The following is a 13,790-nucleotide window of genomic DNA, read 5'->3' as shown; positions in this document are numbered from 1 at the left end:
TCACGAAAAAATAAAATCTTTTTAAAAAACCAACATTACTGGTAATGGGACAAGACATCATGTGCCCCCTGATATAATGCACTGAGGACACATAATTTCTATGTTATTTCCACAAAAAAATGCATAACTTGAATTTAATCATAAGGAAATACCAGACAAACCAAAATTGAAAGAAATTCTGTAAAATACCTGGTTGATACTCTTAAAAAATGAACTGTCGTATGATCCAGCAATTCCATTTCTGGGTGTTTATCCAAAGGCAATTAAAACACTAACTTGAAGGGCACCTGGGTGTCTCAGTCAGTTAGTTAAGCATCCAACTCATGCTCAAGTCATGATCTCATGGGTAGTGGAATGGAGCCCTGTGAGGGACTCTGTTCTCATTGGGGAATCTGCTTAAAAATTCTCTCCTTTGGGGATCCCTGGGTGGCTCAGCAGTTTAATGCCTGCCTTTGGCCCAGGGCATGATCCTGGAGATCCGGGATCAAGTCCCACATCGGAATCCCTGCATGGAGCCTGCTTCTCCCTCTGCCTGTGTCTCTGTCTCTGTCTCTCTCTCTCTGCCTCTCATGAATAAATAAATAAAATCTTGTAAAAAAATTATCTCCCTCTGCCACTCCCCCCATTCACTTTCTCTGTCTGAAATAAATAAATCTTTTTAGAAAAACACGAACCGTGTTTATTTCAGAATTATTTACACTATCCATGATATGGAAGCACCCTAAGTGTCCATCAATGAAATGGATGTGGTATGTGTACACATGCGCGTATGCATGCACGCGCACACACACACGAATTCAGGCATAAAAAAGAAGGAAATCTTGCCATTTGGGACAACAAAGATGGACCTTGTGGGTATTTCACTACATAAAATAACTGACAAAGAAAGACAAATACTGTATGATCTCACTTATATGAGGAATCTAAGAAAAAAAATCCAAACTCATAGATACAGAGAATAAATTGGTAGTTGCCAGAGGCAAGGAGTTGGGGGCGGTAGGCAAAATGGGTGAAAGAAGTCAAAAGGTACAAATTTCCAGTTTTAAATAAATCATATGTATGTTAGATAAGCTTTATTCAGGCATGAGTTATATTACTGTTGGCTGTGAATTCAATGTTAATGAATCAATAATATAAATTAAAGTGCCTTTGAACAGAGACACACATAAAACAAGGTTATGTATTGATCAGTTGATGAAAATACTGTGGCCAGAGGCTCACAGGAACTTACCCCTGTATTTCCCAAGAGCAATGGTTCAGAAGTCACTAATTCAGTGTTCGCAGTGATTTTATACAGTATAACTACTGCAAATAATAGCAATTATTCCATTACAGCATTGATCACAAGTTATAAGTATAAAGTATATGCTTATTTATGTAATTTTTAAGTGTCTGTTTTTAAGGAAAGTCATGGGATGTAATTTATAGCATGGTAACTATATTTAGTAATATTGTATTATATATTTGAAAATTGCTGAGAGTAAATCTTACAAGTTCTCATCAAAACAAAAGGTTTATAACTATGTGTGATGGGTGTTAACTAGACTTATTGTGATCATTGCACAATATATACAAATACCAAATCATTATGTTGTACACCTGAAACTCATATAATGTTATATGTCAATTATATCTCAATTTTTAAAAGTGTCAGCTCATAAAAGGCAAAAAAAAAAAAAAAAAGACTGAGGAACTATCACGGATTACAGGAAACTAAGGACACTTGACAACTAAATACTTCATTTAGCTCCAGGATTATATCCTGGACCTGGAAAATGACATTAGTGAGCAATTGATGAAATTTGAATGAATTATGTCAATGAGATTATTTTATCAATATTAATTCCCTGATTTTGATCATTGTACAATTGATATGCAAGACAATTACAAATATACAAAAATGTATAGTACTATTGTTACATTTTTTAAGTTAGAAATTATTTCAAAAAGAAGTGCTTTAAAATTTTTCAAATTAAACAATATGAAAAAGCAACCAAGAATCCTAGTCAGGAATCTAGGCTTCTTTTATCTTGTTGCCTCATCCTTTCCTGGGTGCTTATCTCATATTCCAAGTTGGTGCCCTATCACATACATCCATGTTGCAGGCATTGGAATGGGTGAGTGTAAAGATGGAGAAAGGAAGGGTATGAAGGGTGCAAACTGGAACTTCCAGGTATCACTTTCACTTATTTCCCATTGACTAGAACTTAGCTATATAGTCACAGCTACCTGCAAAAGGGCCGTGGAATATCCTTAGTTGCCCATCTAAAACTTAGGGGGCTTATTACTGTTTTAGTAGAGATGAATGGAAATTGAAGGGAACTAGCAGTCTTGGTCATGGCCTGATCCAGAAAATAGTGCACTTGTCTTATGAGAGCTGGAAAAAAAGTTTAGTATTATGGCTGTGCAGCAGGCCTTGGGAACAACTAGTCTAGATCAGAGCAGAAAAACAGGCATGGCAGGAAAAAATGTGGCCTCAATTTAACAAATGGCATAATGAAAAATTTGGAAAAAAATTGTTACAAAGGTAAATAGAATTAAAAGAAAATTGCAATGCTACTTTCTTGGTGTAATTGAAGGTGACTTTTATGCAAAAAAAAAAGCTATTATTAAATGGGTTTAATTTCGATTGGTTACAGTTAGAATTTTAAAACAGGTTTCTCTTGATTTTTTCATTTCAATTTACAAAGTTATTCTACTTATTAATCAGTCCAATTTATAACTTGATTAACTAAATGCCCTTAAACATTTAAATTGCATTTTCAAGTGTATTTAATTTTCTTTTAAATATTTTAAATGTCCCTAGCAAGCACTAAACAATTAAACAAGTTAATTAGAACAGTACTTAAACAATTCTAGTAAATATAAGAAATGAAATGTATTAATATGGGTGAATCTTAAGTCTGCATAAATGTTCTAACATATATCTTCCTCAGTTTATGATGGGGTTTGGGTCTTGATAAACCCATAATAAGTTGAAAGTACTGTAAGTTGAGGGGCACCTGCGTGGCTCAGTTGGTTAAGCATCTGCCTTCCGCTTGGGTCATGATCTCTGAGTCTTGGGATCAAGCCCCCACATAGGGCTCTGCACCCAGCAGGCAGCCTGCTTCTCCTTCTGCCCCTCCCCCTGCTCGTGTTCTCTCTCTCTCTCTCTCTCAAATAAATAAATAAAAATATTTTTAAAAGTATTGTAAGTTGAAATGCATGTAATACATATAACCTACCAAACATCATACTTTAGCCTAGCATACCTTAAATGTGCTCAGAACACTTACAGTAGCCTACAGTTGGGCAAAATCATCTAACACAAAGCTTATTTTATAATAAAGTATTGAATATCATGTAATTGACCAAATACTGTACTAGAAGTGAAAAATAGAATGATGGTGTGGGTATGGAATGGTTGTCATTGTTTCATTTGTTGATCCTCATGATCATGAGGCTGACTGGCAGCTGCAGCTTGCTACCACTGCCCAGCATCAGGAGAGTATAATACTGCATATCACTAGCCCAGGGAAAGATCAAAAGTCAAATCTTGAACTACAATTACTACTGAAGGCATATTGCTTTTGTACCATCATGAAGTTGAAAAATCTCGAATAAAAAATAAAAATAAAAGAGAAAGTAAATTTAGTAATTGTGAATGAGCTACTAAAGCACTTGATGAGGTGGACAGGAGAAAGCACAACCTGTAACCTAGCAATACCATTGTTAGTTTAAAAACCCTAGAGAATCGGGGCAGCCAGGGTGGCTCAGCAGTTTAGCGCCCCCTTCAGCCCAGGGTGTGATCCCGGAGACCCAGGATCGAGTCCCACGTCGGGCTCTCTGCCCGACGGAGCCTGCTTCTCCCTCTGCCTGTGTCTCTGCCCCTCTCTCTCCGTGTCTCTCATGAATAAGTAAATAAATTAATTAATTTTAAAAAAACCCTAGGGAATCTCTTGCATTTGCACATAAAGAGACTAGTATTTCATTGCTGGAGTGCCTAGGTGGCTCAGTCAGTTAACTGTCTGCCTTCAGCTCAGGTCATGATCTCTGGGTCCTGGGACTGGAGCCCACCCCAGGGCTCCCTCCTCAGCAGGAAGGGGGAGCCTGGTTCTCTCTCTTCCTCTGTGCACCCCATCATGCACATTCTCTCTCTCTCTCTCTCTCTCTCTCTCTCTCTCTCTCAAATAAACAAATAAATAAAATCTTTAAAAAAAGAATGCTCATTGCTCTACTTCTTATAATAACAAAATTTAAGGGGCACCTGGGTGGCTCAGTCAGTTAAGCATCTGCTTTCATCTCAGATCATGGTTCCATGGTCCTGGGATTGAGCCCCATATCCCATATCAGGCTCCCTTCTCAGTGGGGAGCCTACTTCTCCCTCTCCCTCTGCCTGCTGTTCTGCCTGCTTGTGTTCTCTATCAAATAAATAAAATCTTTTTAAAAAATAATAAAATTTAAGAGCCACCTAAGTGACCACCAGCAGGAGAATGGGTGAATAAATTGTGATACATTCATTCAGTTGAATACTACAGAGAAGTTATTACTAGAGCTACATGTATCAAAATGGAAAATTTCACAAACAACATTAAGCAAAACAAGCAAATTGCAAAATAATAAATACAAGATGATGCTGCTTGCATCATTTTATTTTATTTTATTTTATTTTTTTTTTTGCTTGCATCATTTTAAAAAGGAAAAGCAATATAGATATATATATAGGGGCACATGGGTAGCACAGTCAGTTAGCATGTAACTCTTGGTTTTGACTCAGGTCATGATCTCAGGATCTTGAGATCGAGCCCCATACATGCCCAGCATGGAGTCTGCTTAAGATTCTCTCTCTCCCTCTCCCTCTGCCCCCCCACTCTAAAATAAATAAATCTTTTCTTAAGTATATATATAAGTATATATATATACATATATGCATGGAAATGTTAAATATATGTAAAAGTATATATATATATATATATATATATATATATATGCATGGAACGTTAAATATCAAGTTCAAGTTCAGAATAGCAGTTATCACTGGGGAAGAAAGAGGGAGGGCAATAAGACCTTGGAAGGGTATAGAAGATGCTTCAGCGGTAGTTATTTTTTGAAAAAATTAGAACAAACAAAATTAAATGTTTGTTGCATGAATTCATAAATGTGCACATCCAATATGCTGATATTTGGTATATTTTGAGTTTTATCTTGAGGTTTATATTCACAAAGATTTCATGGCTAATTATTCAAGGTTATCTTCAGTCATGTCCTGTTTATTCATCAAAATTTCTAACCTGAATGTCTAGGAATGGCAAACAGGCATTTATTTCTCCTACTAATAAGGTTTCCAAATACAATCAATTAATTAGGATATATGATTTGCATCTTATAGACCTATAAAAGCTATAACTAAATAGCACTGTCATTAGGAACTAGTACCTCAAATGATGAAGCAAGTATTGCTAGGGTCGTAACTGTTCTGCATCCATTGTAGACTGATGATTTGTCTATGGTGACAATGGATGATAAATGATAAAGGTGATAGGGATGTGGAAGAAATCCAAGCTAAAGATAATAAAGTGAGTGGAACAGAAAGGCAACTTACTCTAAAAAAACAGCTAACTATAATCAAAAGTTGGATTGGCTCAGTGATTTCTAGGTTTTATAACTAAGCATTTATCATTATTTTTTAAACTCCACTTTTACTTAAAATTCCTATAGGAAACAACCCCAAAACATCCAGGAAAATAGATAGACAACAGGAAAATGGATAAACAAATTGCCATTTATTTATAAAATGAAATACCACATGCCAAAAAAAAGAATACACTATTGATATGCAAAAAACATGAATGAATCTCAAAAACATGCCCAGTGAAAGAATCCAGACATAGAAGAGTACATACTGTTTGATTCCATTTAAATGAAGTTCCATAACAGGCAAAACTAAACTATGGTGGCATAAATTAGAGCAGCAGCTGTGGGCCAGGAAGGATTTACTAGAAAGTTGCAAAGAAATGTTATTCATTTTGATTGAGGTAGTGGTTACACCCGTGTATACATTTAAACCAGATGCATTTTATTCTATGGAAATTATACTTCAATGAAGCCAATTTTATTAAAAATCTCTACAGGAAAATAGCATTGTAATTATGAGTCTGAAAACTCTTTAGTGCCTAGATCACAAACTGGCAGCCCACAGATGTGTTTTGTTTAGACTCAATTATTTCTTAACTGAATTAGCTGCCAACCTTTGGAAGTTGACATTACAGTCCAGCTTCTCCTGAAAAACCTTGACATCTTTCAATACTAGACCAACATTTTTGTATGACCATAGTTGGCTCATAAGCTGTCCACATTATACAAAGCATGTACTCTCCATTCTCCACCACTCCCACAAGTGGACATTGTCTTACATTAGGCCAATTTCATTCAATCTGTATTATCTGCCTAGTGCCTATGCACATTTAAGTTAGGTACCTCTGCTCTAGCCCCACTCTACTTCCATTTTGCCATTGGAAAACCTGTTTTGGGGATGCCTGGGTGGCTCAGCGGTTGAGCACCTGCCCCTGGCTCAGGGCGTGATCCGCAGTCTCAGGATCGAGTCCCACATCAGGCTCCCTGCCTGGAGCCTGCTTCTCCCTCTGCCTACATCTCTGCCTTTCTCTCTCTGTGTCTTTCGTGAATAAATAAATAGAATCTTAAAAAAAAAAGGAAAACCTGTTTTGTGCAATGAGACTTTTTTTTATAGCATGATGTTTCTCTGGAATGAAACTATTAAGTTATGGCCAAGCAAATTATTACAAGAAATAGAAATAAGGAAATTGAAGAGAAGGAAATGGGAGTAGGGAAATTGGGGAGAACACACAGTGTATTTGTAGTGTTAAAAGGATGCCTCAATGAAAAGATTTGATAGCCAGTTGGAAACTCAAAACTGGGGTTCAGGAGTGGTCAAGTCTAGACATAGGGACTTGAAGTTCAAATTGAAGTAACATTTCTTGAGCACCTATCATGTCATAGTTACTGTACCAGGAACTTTCACAGATGTCACCTACATAGTTCAAGACACAGAAGTGAACTCAATTACTAAGAATGGACACAGAAATGAGCAAAGGCTGAAGACAATCTGGTGGAAGGAATGTTCAAATGTAAAGAAAGGGTTTTAGAAAAGATGAGAATTGAGGGAACATTAGACAGTAGTGGTTAGAGATGGGAGAGCAAGAAAAAGCAGTGCACAGTGCCAGATGCCAAGAGAAGAGAGAATTTAAAGATAACAATGCAATTATTACATAGAGAACAAGGAAAATGAGAAACAAGGGAAGGTCATTTGGGCAATTAAAAGGTCGCTGGTGAGAACAGACTTGAATGGTTTCAGTAGAGTGCTGAGAATGGAGATAAGACTAGAAGAGGTTAAGGAGTAAAGGGATGGTTAATAAATAGGAGAAGCAAGTGAGAGGGGATGATGGAACCTAAAGGAAGAAACAATCCTAATATCTAAAGCCCATAAGCAAAATTCTTTGGGCTATAGAATACTTCATTTCCACATCCATCTCCTTACATCTCTGCTCCAAGGAGCTGGGGACAGAATAAGGAGAAAATATAGACCCTGTCCCTACTCTCTTAGAGCTCACAGTCAAGTGAGATGGTACACCTACTTTGAAGGTAAGATAAAACAGAAATGCAAAGCAAAAGGTTAAGAAAAAGAAGAAAAAGGAAATAAAAAAGACAGTTATAAAATTAAAAAACAAGGATAAAAATGGAAACCTTCCCAGTTATTTTTTAAATCATGATCCTTATTCCAAGCTGATAAAGATAAAACATGTACAAACACATACACACACACAAACATAAGACCATTTTATTTATGAGTATATGCGCAAAACTTGCATATAAAGTACCAGCAAAGTGAATCCAACAGTACATAAAAATAATAATATGAATAATATGAAATATGGTTTATTACAGGAATATAAAGATATTTCAATATAATTAAACCTAACCACATTATTCATCACATCAGAGCAGTAAAGGAAGAAAATATTGTGTTTATTAACAAACAGCAAAAATACTTTTGAGTAAATTCAATTTTTAAAAACAAAATGAAAAATCTCTTAATAAACTTGAAATAGAAGGATGTTTCTTCATTAAGATTAAAAAATGTTACTTAATCCAGGAAAATTCATAGCAATACAGGTCTACCTCATGAAGAAAGAAAAAATGTTAAATAAACAACCTAACCTTATACCTAAAGGAGCTAGAAAAAGAACAACAAGCAAAACCTAAAGCCAGGAGAATGAAGGAAATAAAGATTAGAGCAGAAATAAATGATATAAAAACTAAAAAAAAACCAGTAGAATAGATCAATGAAACCAGGAGCTGGCTCCTTGCAAATAATCAAGAAAATTAATAAGCCTCTAGCCAGACTTACCAAGAAAAAAAAGAGAAAGGACTCAAGTAAATAAAATCACAAATGAGAGAAGAAAAATAATAACCAACACCACAGAAATACAATTATAAGAGAATATTATGAAAAACTATATGCCAACAAATTGGACAACATAGAAGTGGATAAATTCCTAGAAACATATAACCTACCAAAACTGCTGCAGGAATAAACAGAAAATTTGAACAGACCAAATACCAGCAAAGAAATTAAATCAACAATCAAAAAACTGCTGGAGTGCCTGGATGGCTAAGTTGGTTAAGCATCTGCTTTTAGCTCACATTGTGATCCTAGAGTCCCAGGATGGCCCCAGGCTCCCTGCTCACTGGGGAGTCTGCTTCTCCCTTTCCCTCTGCCCCTCCCCTCACTTGTATATTCTCTCTATATATCAGATAAATAAATAAAATCTTTTAAAAAAAAATCCCAAAAAACAAAAGTCCAGAGCCAGATGGCTTCACAGGCAAATTCTAGCAAACATTTAAAGAAGAGTTAATATCTATTCTTCTCAAACCTTTCTAAAAAAGTAGAAAAGAAAGGAAAACCCAAACTTATTCTATGAGGCCAGCATTATCTTGAAACCAAAACCAGACGCCACAAAAAAAGAGAACTACAGGCCAATATCCCTGATGAACATAGATGCAAAAATCCTCAACAAAATACTACCAGACCAGGAAGCCAGGGTGGTTCAGCGGTTTAGCGCTGCCTTCAGCCCAGGGCCTGATCCTGGAGACCCAGGATTGAGTCCCACGTAGGGCTCCCTGCGTGGAGCCTGCTTCTCCCTCTGCCTGTGTCTCTGCCTCTCTCTCTCTCTCTGCATCTCTGTGTCTCTCGTGAATAAATAAATAAAATATTTTTTAAAAATACTACCAGACCAAATCCAACATTTCATTTAAAAAACCATTCACCACAATGAAGTAGGATTTATTCCTAACTTGCAAGGGTGGTTTAATATTCACAAATCAACATGACACATCACATCAATAAGAGAAAGGATAAGTATCATATGATCATTTCAATAGATGAAAAAAAAAGCATTCAACATACTGGAAGTACTAGCCACAGTGATCAGACAACAAAAAGAAATAAAAGGCATCCAGATCAGTAAGGAAGAAGTAGAACTTTCACTATTTGAAGATGACACAATTAAGACTCTAACCCCACCAAGAAACTACTAGAACTGATAAATAAATGCAGTAAAGCCACAGAATACAAAATCATTGTACAGAAATCTGTTACATTTCTATATACCAATAATGATGTGCAGAAAATGAAATTAAGGCAACAATCCCATTTACAATTAATAATTGATTAATTATCCCAAAATAATAAGATACCTAGGAATAAATCTAGCCAAATAGTTGAAAGACTTGTACTCTGAAAACTATAAAACACTGATGAAATAAATTGAAGATGACAAAGAAATGGAAAGACATCCCATACTCATGGTTTGGAAAAATAAATATTGTAAAAATGTCTATACTGCTCAAATCAATCTACCCATTTAATGCAATCCTTATCAAAATACCAAGAAAATTTTTCACAGAACTAGAACAAACAATTATAAAATTTGTATGGAACCACTAAAGACCCCAAATAGCCAAAGCAATCTTGAAAAACAAAAGCAAAGCTGGAGGCATCACAATTCCAGAACTTAAGTTAGGTTGTTAAGGTTATAGTAATCAAAACAGTATGGTTCTGACACAAAAATAGTCACATAGATCAATAGAACAGAATAGAAAATGCAGAAATAAGCCCACTATTATATGGTCAATTAATCTTTGACAGAGAAGGAAAGAATATCCAATGGGGAAAAAAGTCTCTTCAATAAATGGTGTTGGGAATACTGGACAGCAACATGCAAAAGAATGAAACTGGACCCCTTTGGCAGCATACACAAAAATTAATTCAAAATGGATAAAAGACCTAAATGTGAGCTAGGAAACCATAAAAATCCTTAAGGAAAGTACAGGCAGTAATCTGTCTGACACTAGTCATAGCAACTTTTTTCTAGATAGGTCCCCGACGCAAGGGAAACAAAAGCAAAAATAAACTATGGGGATAAAATAAAAATCAAAATAAAAAGCTTCTGCACACCTGAAGAAAACAATCAACAAAACTAAAAGGCAACCTACTGAATGGGAGAAGATACTTGCAAATGACATATCCAATAAAGGGCTAGTATCCAAAATATATAAATAACTGACACAACACAACACCCAAAACACAAATAATCCAATTTAAAAATGGACAGAAGACATGAACAGACATTTTCCAAAGAAGACATCTGGATGTCTAACAGACACATGAAAAGATGCTCAACATTACTGATCATCAGGGAAATGCAAACCAAAACTACAGTGAGATATCATTTCACACTTACGGTTAAAACCGAAAATGCAAGAAACAAGTGTTGGAGAGGATGTGGAGAAAAAGGAACCCTCTTGCACTTATGGTGGGAATGCAAACTGATGCAGCCACTGTGTAAAACAGTATGGCAGTTCCTCAAAACATTAAAAATAGAACTATTCTGGGACTCCTGGGCAGCTCAGTGGTTAAGCACCTGCCTTTGGCTTAGGGCATGATCCTGGAGTCCCAGGATTAAGTCCCACATCAGGCTCCTTGGATGGAGCCTCCTTCTCCCTCTGCTGTGTCTCTGCCTCTCTCTGTGTGTGTCTCTCATGAATAAATAAATAAAATCTTTAAAAAAAATAGAACCATTCTATGATCCAATAATCATACCACTGGATATTTACTCCAAAAATACGAAAACACTAATTCAAAGGGATACATGCATCCCTATGTTTATACTGGCATTATTTACAATAGGCAAATTATGGAAACAGCCCAGTGTCCATGAATGGATGAATGGATCAAGAAGATGTGGCATTTATATGCAATGGAATATTACTCAGCCATAAAAAAGAATGAAATCTTGCCATTTGTAATGACATGGATGGAGCTGGAGAGTGTAATGCTTTTTGTTGTTGTTGTCGTTAGAACAACTCTGCAAAATAAAATTCCGGTTTATTGTTGGACAGCATTGTTTCACACATATATCAAACAGGCAAAAAAAAATAAACAGCAACTTCACAGACAAAAAAGGAAAAAAGAAACCTTTTATCTTTGGCCTTTTTAACCATCTCATACAAACCAACTACTTAGAGTACAGCTAAGTACATACACAAAAAAAGTTACTAGAATGCTCAGAATAAGGTTTTTTGTTGTTGGTTTTGCTTTTTTTACGAGGTGTTTTTTCTCCTTTGAGATTATAATGAACATGGTCACACCACAAGTAAAGTCAGAAGTAGGACAGAGAATGCTCTGAAGGCTGGTTTGATCATCCAAGATCATTAAAAATGGCTGGTCCCCAACAATGTGTACAAAAATATAAAATGTAAATAAAAAATACAAACAAATTTCCATTTTTAAAGTACTTCTAAGAAAAAAAAAGCAGGGCCTTGGAAGCTTTTGGTTCTTTTTTCCTCCCCTGTTGCAAATTCACATTGTGGTTTTGGTTGGGTGGCAAGAGTGTGTGTCATCTGCGGGTGGCGCTGCCCTCGTTGGGCAGTCAGGCGGGATTCTACTCGAAGGCGACCACGTTTAGATTCTGAGATGGGAAGTGGAGGGTGAATAGGTCATGGTGGTCTATTTTTTGTTGTTAAGTTTAGCTTTTCCTTTTTTGCTGTCTAGTCATCCTCATCAGTCTTCTGCTTCTTGGTGTCCACTTTGTCATCCTCATCATCTTCAGTGGCCCATTTGCCTGTAGCTGCCTCAGCTTCCTCATCTTCATCTCCATCCTCTTCCTCTCCATCACCTTCCTCCTCCTCTTCCTCCCCTCCTTCCTCCTCTTCTTCATCTACCTCACTGTCAGCCTCCTGTTCCCCATTTGCCTTATTAGCATTCCCATTAGCAGGTGTGTCTCTTCCATTCTCTGCCTCCTCCACAACTGCCTTCTTTTCCTTTAAGTCCTTGGTGGTGATCTCGGAGCTGGTGTCCTTGGCTGGGGCACGCTGGTGATCCGTTGCAGCGGATTGAAAAGAGAGCAAGAGTTCCAGGACTCCAGCGAGAAAGCTGCGGGAGGCCAAGGGGGCGGAGGTGGTTGCGGTGAACTGGAAGCCCGACTGGGAACAATGCAAAGACGGCTTTTCAGAGCAGCCAGTGGGGGCCAGAGAGTGTAATGCTAAGCAAAATAAGTCAGTCAAAGACAATAAGAACACGATTTCACTCATATGTAGAATTTAAGAAACAAAACAAAGGAATAAAGGGGGAAAAAGAGAGAGAGAGAAACAGACTCTTAACCACAGAGAACAAACTGATGGTTACCAGAGGGGAGCTACCTGGCAGGATGGGTGAAATAGGTGATGGAGATTAAGGAGTGCCCTTGTCCTGATGAGCACTGAAGGACTGAAATAAAACATTCAGGGAGCCTGAGTGGCTCAGCCATTGAGCCCGTCTGTGTTTGGCTCAGGGTGTGATCCCAGAGTCCTTGGACCGAGTCCCACATCTGGCTCCCGCGAGGAGCCTGCTTCTCCCTCTGCCTGTGTCTCTGCCTCTCTCTGTGTCTCTCATGAATAAATAAATAAATAAATAAATAAATAAATAAATAAATAAACCTTTTAAAAATAAAATAAAAATAATTCAAATAAAAAAATAAATGGAATATCAAAAAAAAAGTTTCTTAATTCAAATGCCCATATCTTACTTAAGGATAAGACACTGAGAGCATTTCCTTTAAAGTCGGAGGTAAAACAAGAACTCCCCCTACAATCAGCATTATTAACATTTTCTAGGAATGCTATCAATAAAATACAAAAACTTAATTAGAAAAATGATTAGAAAGGATACATAATTATAATTCTTATTAATTATATGTTTGTCTTCTTAGAAATGCCAATATAATCAATCAACTGAAAATCTAAGAAAGTGGCTGTATACAAAAAAAATCCACAGCCTTCCCAGTTAACAGCAATAACCCATGAGATAATATGATATATGAAATAATTGGAAATAACCTCACTAAGAAGTACATAAGACCTATTCAAAGAAAACTCCATGAATAAGCTGAGAGATTTTAAAAATTAGAATAAATGGCCACAAAGTGCCTCAATAATAAGCATAAGGCTGATCATCATAAAGATGTTGGTTCTTGGGATGTCTCAGTGGCTCAGTCAGTTAAAGCATCTGCCTACAGCTCAGTTCAGGATCCTAGGGTAGGGAGCCTGCTTCTCCCTCTCCCTCTGTCTGCTACTCTCCTATTCTCTGTCAAATAAATATAAATATAATTAGTTAATTTTAATTAATTAAAATCTTTTTTTTAAAAAAAAAAGATGTTGGTTCTTCCCTAAATTATATCTGTAAGACAATTTCAATC

The 13,790-nt window shown here is 36.5% G+C and overlaps 1 protein-coding gene across 1 annotated transcript; it reads right to left on the bottom strand.

Moving 5' to 3' along the window:
* Window positions 1-11,412: 11,412 nt before the first annotated feature.
* LOC119868333 (prothymosin alpha-like) lies at window positions 11,413-12,648 on the bottom strand. The gene has a single exon (XM_038588836.1). The coding sequence runs from the start codon at window positions 12,646-12,648 to the stop codon at window positions 12,106-12,108; it is 543 nt and encodes a 180-aa protein (XP_038444764.1). The 3' UTR covers window positions 11,413-12,105.
* Between the last annotated feature and the right edge of the window lie 1,142 nt (window positions 12,649-13,790).

Source organism: Canis lupus, chromosome X, assembly GCF_011100685.1.
Source record: "Canis lupus familiaris isolate Mischka breed German Shepherd chromosome X, alternate assembly UU_Cfam_GSD_1.0, whole genome shotgun sequence".
NCBI classification, from domain to species: domain Eukaryota; kingdom Metazoa; phylum Chordata; class Mammalia; order Carnivora; family Canidae; genus Canis; species Canis lupus.
Note: the sequence above shows the minus strand (reverse complement) of the source record. Positions and strands in the feature narration are given on the sequence as shown.

Coding starts and splice junctions, on each gene's coding strand:
- LOC119868333 (XM_038588836.1), bottom strand. CDS start 12,648: ATGAGTGAAATCGTGTTCTTATTGTCTTTGACTGACTTATTTTGCTTA.